General features: G+C 47.6%; 1 protein-coding gene across 4 annotated transcripts in view; it reads right to left on the minus strand.

The window, feature by feature from the left end:
- Positions 1-13,629, minus strand: part of GTPBP1 (GTP binding protein 1) — a 66,319-nt gene that overhangs the window by 50,852 nt on the left and 1,838 nt on the right. For 3 of the 4 annotated variants that reach the window (XM_077948317.1, XM_077948318.1, NM_001266496.1), the window contains exons 2-4: positions 12,353-12,464; positions 4,625-4,805; positions 3,376-3,724 (exon numbers count right to left, since the gene is read on the minus strand). In XM_077948317.1, coding sequence (XP_077804443.1) covers positions 3,376-3,724; positions 4,625-4,805; positions 12,353-12,464 — 642 coding nt within the window. The remainder of the gene's footprint in view (positions 1-3,375; positions 3,725-4,624; positions 4,806-12,352; positions 12,465-13,629) is intronic. The other variant, XM_015150327.3, reaches the window with a different exon arrangement.

The raw sequence follows: 13,629 nt of genomic DNA on the forward strand, positions 1-13,629 counted from the left end.
ATGGTTGCGGGTGCCTGTAATCCCAGCTACTCAGGAGGCTGAGGCAGGAGAATCGCTTAAACTCAGGAGGCGGAGGTTGCAGTGAGCCACGATTGTGCCACGGCACTCCAGCCTGGGCAACAGAGCAAGACTCCATCTCAAAGAAAATAAAAGGCGGTGGGGGATAAGTGGTGACTGATTCATGGCTTAAAAAAAGCAGCTGAAAGATATTTGGGAAACATCTGAAATAATATAAATACAGACTAGATATTTGAGGATATTAGGTAACTATTCTTCATTTTCTTGATTGTAAAAACAGTAGGAGACAGGCGTTACTTTTAGGAGCTGTATGCTGAAGTGTTTGGGAGTGAAAAGTCACAATGTCTACATTGTGACTTTGTCCGGGGTGAAGACATTTCCACTATTTTCAAGTGATTCAGAAAAAAAAAACAAAAAACAAAAAACTAAACATATATACTTGGCTGGGCAGGGTGGCTCACACCTGTAATCCCAGCACTGTGGGAGGCACCAAGGTGGGAGGATTACTTCAAGTCAAGAGTTTTGAGACCAGCCTGGGCAACATGGCAAGATCTCGTCTCTAAAAAAATTAGTATTAGCCAGGCGTGGTTGTGCATGCCTATAGTCCTAGGTACTTGAGAGGCTGAGATGGGAGGATCCCTTGAGCCCAGGAGTTTGAAAGCTTCTAGTGAACTATAGTCGCACTACCGCACTCTAGCCTGGGTGACAGAGTGAGGCTTTGTCTCTTTAAAAAATATTAAATCGGGCTGGGTGCGGTGGCTCATGCCTCTAATCCCAGCACTTTGGGAGGCCGAGGTGGGCAGATTGCTGGAGGTCAGGAGTTCCAGACCAGCCTGGCCAACACGGTGAAACCTTGTCTCTACTAAAAATACTAAAAATTAGCTGGGTGTGGTGGCGCGTGCCTGTAATCCCAGCTACTCAGGAGGCTGAGGCAGGAGAATCACTTGAACCCAAGAGGCAGAGGCTGAAGTGAGCTGATATCGCACAATTGCACTCCAGCCTGGGCGACAGAGCAAGACTCCATCTCAAAAAAAAAAAATTAAGTAAATAAAAAACATATAAACACATATGTACCCACCATATATATATTATACATATAAATATGGCAAAATGTTAATGATTGCTGAATCTAAGTGGTGGGTTTATGGTAATCGTTATACTATTCTTTGACCTTTTCTGAAGGTTTAAAATTGGAGGGAGAGTATATATGCAAATTTGCTAGTCTGAGTACAAAATATCTCCGGCAGGTACACAAGAAACTGGAAATCCTGGTTGCCTCTGGGAGGAAACTTTTCACTATTTTGTACCATACTAAACTAGAAGAAAATCTGAAAGAAAAACTGCCATGATGTGTTTACACAGCGCCCTATCCATTCCAGTGTGTCATGGAGATGCCCACTGGGTTTCCATGGCTCCCAGATGAGTCACCCCAGCTGGCACATCCCCCTCCCTCCACCAGGACACCTCCACAGTCTTCCCTATGTCTTCCCATGTCCTTTAGCCACCATTCCAACCCAAGACAGATTTGTTTTTGCTCTTCCCAACCTGGAGAAGAGAGTGCTCTACGGCTCTGTTTTCTATATATTTTAAATATTTTTTCCTAGAAGTTGAATGCCATGGGACTATAATGAAATATCTCATTGTTTTCTGCAGAAATGTTAATATTTGGATCACAACCAAAAAGTCAGATAATACATATGTAACATTTTGTCCAGGGTGAAGACATTTCCATTAATTGGTCTTACTCACTGTAGCTCAGCTGGAAAAATGCTTATTCTCAATCAGTTTCTGTACCCTTCTTAATATTAACCCAACAACTTCCCCAAATACACCCTCTGGATCTTCTGCTAAGATCCCTTCCTGGCAAGCAGCTTTCCTCAGCCCAGTCAAGAAGCTGGTCATGGCCCTTTGCAACATTCAAGGACATGGAAAATGAAGGCATGCTGAGGTCCCAAAAGCCTCAGGCAGAGAGCCTACGAGTGTTCACACAGCATGCTCTGCCTCTCTTTACGGCTCTCCAGTTTGGGGAGAATTTGCTTGAGAACCTGTGTTTGTGCAGCAACTTGATCAAGTCTGCTATGAACAGATGCTTATGTTTACTACATTTATTAATACAGGCAGCTGAAGGAATTGAGAAATGGGGAAGGGTTTTGGGAAGGCCTTGCCAAGGGAACACTCAAGGCATGTGTCTCTCTGACTCTCTCCCTTCCCGCGCTCCCTCCTGCTGTGAAAGCTGTGGAGATGTGCACAAGGTTATAGGCCTTGCCACTCCCCTCGGCACTCCCACTGTCTGTCCAGGGAGGAAGATCAGTGGCTCACAAAGGCAAGCTTAGCAATGGGATCCAACACGGAGTCCTCTGCTCCCTTTCTTTCTCAGTTAATCCATTAGATGAGCTGCTTAAAATTTTTTTGGTTTTTTTTTTTTTTTTTTTGAGATGGAGTCTTGCTCTGTCGCCCAGGCTGGAGTGCAGTGGCGAGATCTCGGCTAGCTGCAAGCTCCGCCTCCCGGGGTTCAGGCCATTCTCCTGTCTCAGCCTCCCGAGTAGCTGGGACTACAGGCGCCTGCACCCACACCTGGCTAATTTTTTGTATTTTTAGTAGAGACGGGGTTTCACCGTGTTAGCCAGGACGGTCTTGATCTCCTGACCTCGTGATCCACCCACCTCGACCTCCCAAAGTGCTGGGATTACAGGCGTGAGCCACCGCGCCCGGCCTGGTTGTTTTTAATGTTCCTAGCAGGAATAGTTACTTAAAAATTTAATCACACTTGACCCTAAGCTTTTTGGGAGCCTCTGGACAGTCCCATTCATTGCTGTATCATCAGACCTCACACAGTACCAGACACACAGGAGCCTCTCAACAAGGGCTGTGCACTGGCCTATCCTCTTCCCAGGCTCCAGGAGGCCACCCTTCAGGGCCTCTTGAATGTGGCCTGTGCCTCCTATGGCTGTCTTCTCCATTTCTTCCCCAGGCCTCCCCCTCTGAAGGTACTACCTACCTGGTGTCACCTCCTCAAAGTAGCCCAATCCTCTGCAGAAAACATTTCTGAAGGTAACAAGTAAGCCCCAGGAGAAACCCTCCTCTATGCCTCTGCAAAAAATAAGACAGGTCTTCAAGGGTACCTGGTTTTTACCAAGAGGATCCCTTCCCTAGCCTAATGTATGGGAGAGATCAAGGTTCAAGCCTTGAGAAGACCATTACTCAGAGGACTGGGCACCCCTGCAAAACTTGCCAGCCTTACCGGATGTTAAAGCCCCAAACCAACAGGCCTCAGTCTCAGAACAGTTCAGATTTGGACATAACCAGACCCATGCAGCCCTGCTGAAGCCTCTCCTCCTTGGGGCGCCTCCCACTCACCATGAGCATGCAGAAGTCAGGCAGATGGCCTGTCATGCCGAAGACAGTGGTTTTCAGGTACTTCTCATGACCAGCCAAGTCGATGAAGGTAATGACTTTAGTGGACTTCTCACAAATCTTGGTCCACTCCAGGCTGCCGCCATGGCTGTCAGGCTTGTTCACTACATTGCCTTCACTGTCAAAGCCCAGAATGTCGTTGCCCACACTGCTGGTGCGACCAGATTCAATTTCATGTTTGTGGCGGAAGAGTTTCTGGCGGGCAAAACCTCGGCCATTGTCCAGCTCCCCATGTGTCAGGACCCCCAGAAGCGTGCTTTTGCCAGCATCCACGTTGCCCACCACTGCTACCCTGCATGTAGATGAACCCATACATCTGTGTGAGAGTTAGTGCGTGAGTGAAGTGGAGTGACCACTCACAACCCCAGTAACTGGATCCGCAAGTCCAGGCTTGCCCTGATCCCCTCCGGCTCACAGCTCCTCCTTGAGCAGGAGGAGCACAGTGGGAAGGTTCCTGGAGCTGCTGCTAAAGAGTCATCAGAAGGGTCCAGACTCCCACAGCAGCTATCTCCCTTAACTCCCACTAGCTTGCGGGTGCTGCCAGGAAGAGCCGCAAGGCTACCAGAGGCACAAAAGGCTCTTCTCCATGACCCTGGTTTCCAGGCTCACAGGCTGAAGGGAAAAGAAACAAACCCACAGAGAATGACCACAGAATGCACAGCTGGCCTCTCTTGTGCTCCTTCCAAAGGGACAGGGAAGTGCAGAATTAGAGCAAGAAGCCACCACGTCCCCTGACACCCGGACACTTCTTTCCGCTCCTCAGGAGGGGAAAGGATGGAGCTGACATGCCGAGTGCCACAGGCTCAGTCACCAACCTCCGTGAAGAATGGGGACCCCGGCCGGGTGCGGTGGCTCACGCCTGTAATCCCAGCACTTGGGGAGGCCAAGACGGGCGGATCACGAGGTCAGGAGATCGAGACCATCCTGGCTAACACGGTGAAACCTGGTCTCTACTAAAAATACAAAAAATTAGCCAGGCGTGGTGGTGGGCACCTGTAGTCCCAGCTACTTGGGAGGCTGAGGCAGGAGAATGGCATGAACCCGGGAGGTGGAGGTTGCAGTGAGCCGAGATTGCGCCACTGCACTCCAGACTGGGCGACAGAGCGAGACTCCATCTCATAAAAAAAAAAAAAAAGAAAGAAAGAAAAGAAAAAAAGAATGGGGACCCCAAACCGTCCTGAGACCTCCTCACCTGACCTCCAGGAAGTCATTGTCTCCTACTCGTTTCCGGACCAGGTAATCACGCACGCGTCCCCCAGCTTCTTGCCGTTCCCGCAGAAGGATGACATCGGCCTCTATCTGTTCCGCCATGCTCTTCACTGTGGCGTAGGAGGCCTCCATGTCAGCTTCACTCAGCCCATACTCAGTCCCATCTGGTGACAAGAGCCCAGACATCAGCAGGAGAGAGAGTCCTGACCAATCAGCGTGCCAACCAGCCAGCCAGGAACCCCACCTAACAAAGGCCACCACCCCGTGACCCCAGCACTGCAGAGGAACCCCCGGGGTCCTTTCTACCTGAGAGAAAACCTGGGCACACACCAATTAAAACATGACAGTGCCACAGACCTCCCCATCAAGCAGAGCATTCGCTAATTCATTCAATAACAGTCACTGAGGCTCTCCCAGGTTTTATGCCAAGCCTCATGCTGGGTACTAGGACTACAGGTGCCCCTAGTGAGCTCACAGCCCAGTGGGGGAGGCAGACAGGAAATTAATTAATTGCAATACAGCTCGAGTGCTGCACTCTAGGACTGTGCGAACAGAACATAAAGCACTGCCTGGGGAAGCCGAGGACAGCTTTGCAGAGGACTGACGCCAAGCTACGTCAACAAGTGCTGGGCCTGCAGAAGGAGGAAGGACATCCTAGCCAGAGGAACAAAGCGTGGCGTGGCAGATCATGGCACGTTCAGGGACCAGGAAGCAGCTCAGTGTGTTGGGGAGCAGGATGGGTGACATGGAGTGGCGGGAGACCACATGAGAGGTGGAAGCAGCACAACAGACGGACAGCAGCGACACACCTTCTGCACCAGGCAGTGAGACACCCGTGGGCTGAGGCAGGGGAGTAACATGATTGGATGGCTGTGGGTTAAAAAGATCTCCTGGGTAGCAGTGCCGAGTGTGCACCAGCAAGTGAGAGACCAGTCAGGGGAGTCCAGTTAGGAAGTAATTCTAATAATGCAGGCAAGAGATGATGACGACAGAAAGATGGAGGAAAATGGGGGAGGAACTCAGAAACATTTTAGAGATAAGATTTTTAACTGAGGTGGCTCAGGTGATATGTCCAGCAAGCAGCTGGAGAAATGAGTTTGAGCTCAGGACAAGGAAGGGAATCAGACAGAAGGCAGGACCAACCGACGAAACAGTTATTGAGCTCCTACTACATGACAACCTGTCAGCTGCTTTCTGGGAGGTGTTGGATTTAATTTCCACAATCACTCCCTCAGCCTTTCCCAGCTGTCCTGTCTCCAAGCGCCCCTGTTCCTTCCCTAGCTGGCTAACCCCTTCAGCATGTGTGATTCGCTTCCCCCACACCAAGTATTCTCCTTGTCTCTTCTCCTCCTCCCACTCCAAACAAGCTCCTAAACTAAGGAAAGGAAAACCACCCCCTTTCCCTTGCCCCTGCTTATCTGCAAAGCTACCATCTCCTGTTTTTCCTTTCACCATCAAACATCTCGAGAGTCATCAACGCATGCTGACTGTACTACCCCACCATCTACTCACTGGGAATCTGCCCACTACAGAAGAAACCGCAGCTGTCACATGCCACCAATGGCCTTTTTTTTTTTTTTTTTGAGATGGAGTCTCGCTCTGTCACCCAGGCTGGAGTGCAGTGGCACAATCTTTGCTCACTGCAACCTTTGCCTCCCGGGTTCAAGCGATTCTCCTGCCTCAGCCTCCCACGTAGCTGGGATTACAGGAGCCCGCCATCATGCCCGGCTAAGTTTTGTATTTTTAGTAGAGACAGGGTTTCACCATGTTGGCCAGGCTGGTCTCGAACTCCTGACCTCAAGTGATCCGCCCACCTCGGCCTCCCAAAGTGCTGGGATTACAGGCGTGAGTCATCATGCCTGGCCCACCAGTGGCCTTCTAAACTCTCTATCTAATGCCCTCTTTTTGACTCCCACAGCATTCGATACTGCTGGCCACTCTGCCTTTCCCTCTTGAAGCACTTCCCTCCTGCCCTGCTCACGCATCACCTGACCTCTCCTGATGTGCCTCCCCACCCCTGTCCCCTGGCTCCTGTCTCCTGAATGCCAGTCTTTTCCAGTAGTCTGTCAGTGGTCCTGTTCTGTTTTCTCCAAACTTCCCCTTGGCCATCTTGTTCTATGGCTTCAGCTGTCATTTTGAAAACTATAAAAACACTCATTCCTAACACCATCCTATGCCCAGAACTCCAGACTGAATTTCCAACTGCCTGGATGATAACTCCTAGAAGTCTGATATCCAAATTCAACACCCACCCCAACCCTCTTTTAAACAGCACAAACACTAACAATGTTAATAAACCATTTTATTTCTCACTGTAATCTTATGAGGTAGGCATTACTGTTCCCTATTAAGAGTGGGGTAAAAAGAACCTAGGGAGATCTCAGAGCTGGGAGGGGCCATGAGTTCAGGTCTTCAGATTCCAAACCTAGAGCCTTTTCCTCCAGAGCAAGGGTTCCTCTTACTGCCTGACCAGTTCCTTCTTTATTTCTGACAATGACAATACCATCTTCTCTAGCCACCAGTCTTCTCAGTCCAGTCCTGCTGATTCTAGCATTTTACCTTGCCTCCTTCCCTGATGTCTGCCCTTTTTGCCAATCCACAGCCACCAGCCTGATTCAGGCTCTTATTCTACCTGAACCACCACAATAGACTCTTAACTTTTGTCTTTACAAATTCAGTCTATTCCCTCCAACCAACCCCTTAAGGTCCTAAATAAAGCACAGCTCTGATGCTGTCACTTCAAGTCAAAGCCTCTGAATGGCTCCCCAGGCCCAGCTGCTTAACAGCCTCCCCATTTGTGCCATACTCCCTCCTCACTCTCCCCTTGTAAGCTCTGTCCCAGTGCAAGCGGCCCCATCACACACGCAGCACTCCCCTTCCTTGTGCTGGGGTTCTCTGCAGGATCCTAGCTCTATACCTTTGCTCATGATTTCCTATCCTGGAAGCCTAACAGTGCATCTCCTCCTGGCAAAATCCTACTCATTCTGCCCACAAACGTCTGTGTCTCCCTTACATTTGCAAAGTACTGCCTTGTGCAACAGTGTTTTGGATACACATCCTCCCCTCCCCGCACAACACATAAGCATCTTGAAAACAAGGAACATACCGCAACAATTTCCTGATGCCCCACAACCAATGCCTTCTACATCAAGTCCTCAAATGTTTGTAAAATGTAAAACAAATGAACAAAGAGGGAGCGGCTGGGATGAGTAGTTTCTAAATGCATGGCCAAGTGAGCTGCGAAAGCCTTCTGGGTTAGAGAAGGGCTTGCTGGGAGTGTTCCTGAGAAGGCTGGCGAAATTCTATTCAATCTCCCCTGCCCCTGTTCTTTCAGGTCCTGCTCCCCACCACGGGCTATCACCAATGTCACCTTGTCCATCAGGGCTCTCGGTCAGTCACATTACCCGTCTCCAGCATGCATCACATTCCTCACTCTGTGGAGGTGGAGACAAAGGTGGAAGAGAAAAGCTGCAGAGGTCCAATTACTAAAGGCCACATATTCAGCCATGCCAGACACTAATCAGATTTCCATCCTGCCGGCTCAGTTACCTTTCTTATATGTATTCTCCTCTTCTACAGGCTGCAAAGACTCCCTAGACTTTCAGAATAAAAGTCTAACCTCTGTGGCCTGGCGTTTAAGGACCCTGAGAATCTGAGCCCTGCCTTCCTCTGCCCAGCCTCTCCTCCTACCACACAGGACCTCATACTCTCCACTCATCCCACTGGATTACTTCTGGTCCACTATATATTCCTGTCTCCAATGCCTCCACACCTTTGTGAGAATGGTTTCCTCTGCCCATTCACTATTCCCTCCATCTACCTGGAAAATTCCTACTCATTCTTTAGAATCAATTAAAGGGGCAGCTCCTCTTCACAGCCTTTCCTGACTCTTCCACAAAGACTTAGTACTCCTCGGCTAGGTGCGGTGGCTCATATCTGTAATCCCAGCACTTCGGGAGACTGAAGTGGGGGCGGATCACCTGAGGTCAGGAGTTCGAGACCAGCCTAGGCAACATGGTGAAACCCTGTCCCCACTAAAAATACAAAAATTAGCCAGGCAGGGTGGTAGGCACCTGTAGTCCCAGCTACTTGGGAGGCTGAGGTGGGAGAACTGCTTGAATCCAGGAGGCAGAGGTTGCAGTGAGCCGAGATCGCATTACTGCACTCCAGCCTGGACGACAGAAAGAAACTCTGTCTCAAAAATAATCATGGCCGGGTGCGGTGGCTCAAGCCTGTAATCCCAGCACTTTGGGAGGCCGAGATGGGCGGATCACGAGGTCAGGAGATCGAGACCATCCTGGCTAACACGGTGAAACCCCGTCTCTACTAAAAAATACAAAAAACTAGCCGGGCGCGGTGGCGGGCGCCTGTAGTCCCAGCTACTCCGGAGGCTGAGGCAGGAGAATGGCGTGAACCTGGGAGGCGGAGCTTGCAGTGAGCTGAGATCCGGCCACTGCACTCCAGCCTGGGCGGCAGAGCGAGACTCCGTCTCAAAAAAAAAAAAAAAAAAAAATCATCATCATCATAATAATCATAATAATTTTAAAAGACTTAATACTCCTCCTAGGTCCCCTGAACTTTTATTTTTTTTTTATTGTTTTTCTTTTGAGACAGAGTCTCACTCACCATCTCAGCTCACTGCAACCTCCACCTCCTGGGTTCAAGTGATTCTTGTGCCTTAGCCTCCTGAGTAGCTGGGATTACAGCAGTGCACCACCATGCCAGCTAATTTTTTGCATTTTTAGTAGAGATGGGGTTTCACTATGTTGGCCGGGCTGGTCTTGAACTCCTGACCTCAAGTGATTGGCCCACCTTGGCCTCCCAAGGTGCTGGCATTATAGGCATGAGCCTTCTTTTTGAAAGAAATCTCACGATAAATCAACTACAACCTGGGACCCTTAAAACAATTATTACTGCAACTACTAATACTAGCTAACACTTATGTAATGCTTACTATTCCCGATGATCTCCTCGAATTCTCATTTAATCTTCACTACTACACCATGGGAGAGATTCTATTATTATCCCCATTTTAAGACAAGGAAAAGATTCAGTAGGCAAATCCAGGCCTGCCAGGCTCCAGATCCTATAGATTAGGCCAGACTGCCCCCTTTTAAAATAACAACATTGAGAATGTATACTTAAAGAGCACATTCCTCTACATTGGTTATAATTTTTAAATGTCTCATTTCTCTATGCAAAATTTCTTTGAGGTAGGATGAAGAAGGTGTCATTTTTCCCATTTTACAGAGAAAGGACGTGATAAACAGAGGTGAAGCAGCAAGGGAATCACTGATGAAACTGACTCCTTGGGGCCCTGTATCTGGGTTCATCTTCTGTTTAATGTTCAACTTGTTTAACTAGTTATGATCTCTATTTGTAAATAATTCCAGCAGGAGGAGTCACTATGAATCTAATGGCATCCACCTGGTGGATTCGAGGATGATGTTTGGGTATACAGATGTGTTAATAAATGTCTGACATCTTACGCTTTGCCATGGGTGGGTTAATTAGTTGTGAGTTGTCAAGGCATGGTAAAATTCAGAGTCCACATAAAAGGATGAGGGGAAAAGGTAGTCTTAAGAATCTGGGTCTTCAAAGAACAGACTCAACACTTGTCAAAATTAACCTATATGTGGTTCCTGAAATTCTACAATCATTAAGTGATCTTTGAGTGGTTCATCTTATTAGAGCAGGCCAGATGTGCACCTGACATCAAAGCTTCAAAAGGCTACCAATGATCTCCTGGTCAACAAATGGAATGTTTTTTCTTTTTTTTTTTTTTTTTTTTTTTTTTTTTTTGAGACGGAGTCTCGCTCTGTCACCCAGGCTGGAGTGCAGTGGCCGGATCTCAGCTCACTGCAAGCTCTGCCTCCCGGGTTCACGCCATTCTCCTGCCTCAGCCTCCCGAGTAGCTGGGACTACAGGCGCCTGCCACCTCGCCCGGCTAAGTTTTTTTTTGTATTTTTAGTAGAGACGGGGTTTCACTGTGTTACTCAGGATGGTCTCGATCTCCTGACCTCGTGATCCGCCCGTCTCGGCCTCCCAAAGTGCTTGTTTTTTCTTTTGAACCTGGCACTCACTGCTGCCTCTGTAACACTTGATAATGCTAATCAACTCTCTTCCTTTCTTGATGCGCAACCTCTTAGTTTGCCTATCTCTCTGACCATGCCTTCCTTTAGGTGGTAAGACCCGCATCTAGGGAGGTAGCAGCAAGGATGGGAAGGAAAGAACAGATATGAAAGATATTTCAAAGGAAGGCACAGCTGCATCTGGAGAGCAAATCCTTCTTCCTTATGTCACTCTTACATTTCCAAATACTGTTTCCCATGGAGATTATTTGTGTATATGCCTTCTTTCCTCCTTGGGGCAGGGACTGGATTTTAAGTTTCCAAAAGAGCTTTGCAACAGTCGCAAGCCTTAGAAGATACTTAATAGATATGTGTCAAATAGTTTAAGAATGGTTTTGAGATTTCTTCAATCTTCAACTCAAACTACAAAAGAATTACTACCTGGCTTTACAAAGCCTACATTCAGCAAAGGAAAGTGTTTCTTTAATGATGCATCCAGGCCCACCTGGACTTCCTGCAAAGATGACAGAGACAAGTGCTGGTATGGGCTGAATCGTAATCGTTAACATCCCCAGCTGTCATTTCAGCAAAGATAATCCCATAATGAAGACAAAGGCAAGCAGGTCTTGTATTGAAGTTGTCAACTAGGAGCATCCAGGGGAAAAAAACCGTAATATACTCTGGGATTGTTGTAAGGGCTGCCTTCCTCTAAAATAGTAGGTTCTGTTACAAGGAATAAGCAGCTTGGAGAACAATAACTAGTCCCTTTCAGAATGGTTACAAGTCTATGTGTCTGATGACCTCTGTTATCCCAGCTATCCAGACTAAATGGTCAGTATGGTCTGGGGCAAGGAGCCTGACTGAAGAGAGGAATTCTGGGCATCTTTTCTTTGCTGACACCAAGAAGAATCACAGAGGTCCTCAGCTAAGCAGAAAATAAGTAGCAATGGGATCTATAAACAGAGCTTGGAAGGGAAGACCTCCAGCAGCCCAGGAATAAGCTTAATTCTAGACCTAACTATGGCTTGCCCTATTACCTTAGACAAGAAGTTCCTTTGCTTTGTACTTCATTTCCTCTTATGCAAATGGAGAGTACTGGAGGCAAAAAGGAAGCATCTATAAAACTGCTTGGAAAGTGAATCTTTCAAGTCAACCATATCATGGCCACTAAGGTCAGAATTAACATTCGCTTTGTACTTTCATGTACTCCAAACAGTTCTGCAGACACTAAAGAATCACTGTAACTAAGACACATAAGCAGAAAAGTTCAAAAAGAGGGGAAAATGTGCTCTAAATAATTTTTACTTTTTTTGAGATAAAGTTTCACTCTTGTTGCCTAGGCTGGAGCACAATGGTGCGATCTTGGCTCATTGCAATCTCCACCTTCCAGGTTCAAGCAATTCTCCTGCCTCAGCCTCCCGAGTAGCTGGGATTACAGGCACCCGCCACCACGCTCAGCTAACTTTTTGTATTTTTAGTAGAGATGGGGTTTCACCATGTTGGCCAGGCTGGTCTCAAACTCCTGACCTCAGGTGATCCACCTGTCTTGGCCTCCCAAAGTGCTGGGATTACAGGTGGCAGGGCCACCGCGCCCGGCCCAATAATTTTTTAAAATAAAGTGAAAGGAAAACTATGCTCACCTGATCCCTGCCCAATGACATATATGGTCTCTCCGCATCCCTCGTCCATCCTCTCCCACATCTGCCGAAGTAGGCTGTCATACTGCTCTGAAGTAGGGCTCACTAGAACCAGCTAGAAAAGAAACCAACAGCCTTAGGACCACACTTGCTAGAAGAGCACCACAGCCAAAGCCGATCAATATAGCCTAACCAAAGATTCTGACTGAAACCCACAGCACCCTCATCTAAAAAAGCTGCACAGCCCCTTCATGCCCTCTCTGCTTCTCCTGAAGTAGCCTTTGAGCCTCAGGCCTTATATGAGCCAAATGATATACTAAAATGTGTATGTCTGAGCCATAACCCATGGTAAAGAGGGCACAAGCAGCCTGCCTCCTGCTGCTTAACAGGAGGGGCAGGACCCAAGTGACTGAGAATATGGCACTGTGGATAGAAAGCACAGTGCCTTCCATCTACATGCCAAAGGCTTCTACCTGCAGTTGACATCTGGAAGCCCACAGGACATTTACCTCATATACCTCCATGCGCTTCACCCACAGGCCAGTGGCTCCCAGGATAACAAAAGAATTCTGTTCTATCTTCTTAGCTATATTGAATATTTGGGAATGAAAACTGCCTGCAAGACTCATCTTCATCAACAAAACACCATCACCATTACCACTACGAGGAGTATTACCACCATCATTTTGCCAATGTCTGCCAATAACATTCAAGTATCAACCACTTATTTGGGGAAGCCATTTGGCAATCAGACCCCATTCTCTAACTACTCCTGTGTGACCTTGGACAAAGAATTTAACCCCTCTGAGTTTCAGTTTTTCAATCTATAAAACGGAGTTAATACTACCTGCATCCTAAGGCCACTGTAAACAGCAAATATAATAACATGTAAAGCATCTAGTCCACAGCTCAATAAATGTGAAACTACAAGGTTTTCTTCACCCAATCATTCCCAGAAAAACCTTGTTGGATGAAACTAGCCACCACTATTCACTAAGTGTTTCTCCCTTTGGAAGCTCTCGGAGCCTTAGGTCTCCACATTTACTGTTGTAAGGATATGATCCTTTAGCTTCTAATCTGTTCCTCTGGAATCAATCTATTCAATCCAACCCTTCTCTCCCTCCACACCGTCACTTTTTCTTTTTGAGATCATCAATATTAATATACATATGATTTTTTTTAATTGTGAGGACTTCCCCAGCTATGTGATGAAATAACACTTCTAGGAATATTAAATGAGCTGGTCAAGAAATGAAGGTACTACCGTCTTTGCAACTCTG

The sequence above is a fragment of the Macaca mulatta genome, chromosome 10 (assembly GCF_049350105.2).
Source record: "Macaca mulatta isolate MMU2019108-1 chromosome 10, T2T-MMU8v2.0, whole genome shotgun sequence".
In the NCBI taxonomy this organism is placed as follows: Eukaryota; Metazoa; Chordata; class Mammalia; order Primates; family Cercopithecidae; genus Macaca; species Macaca mulatta.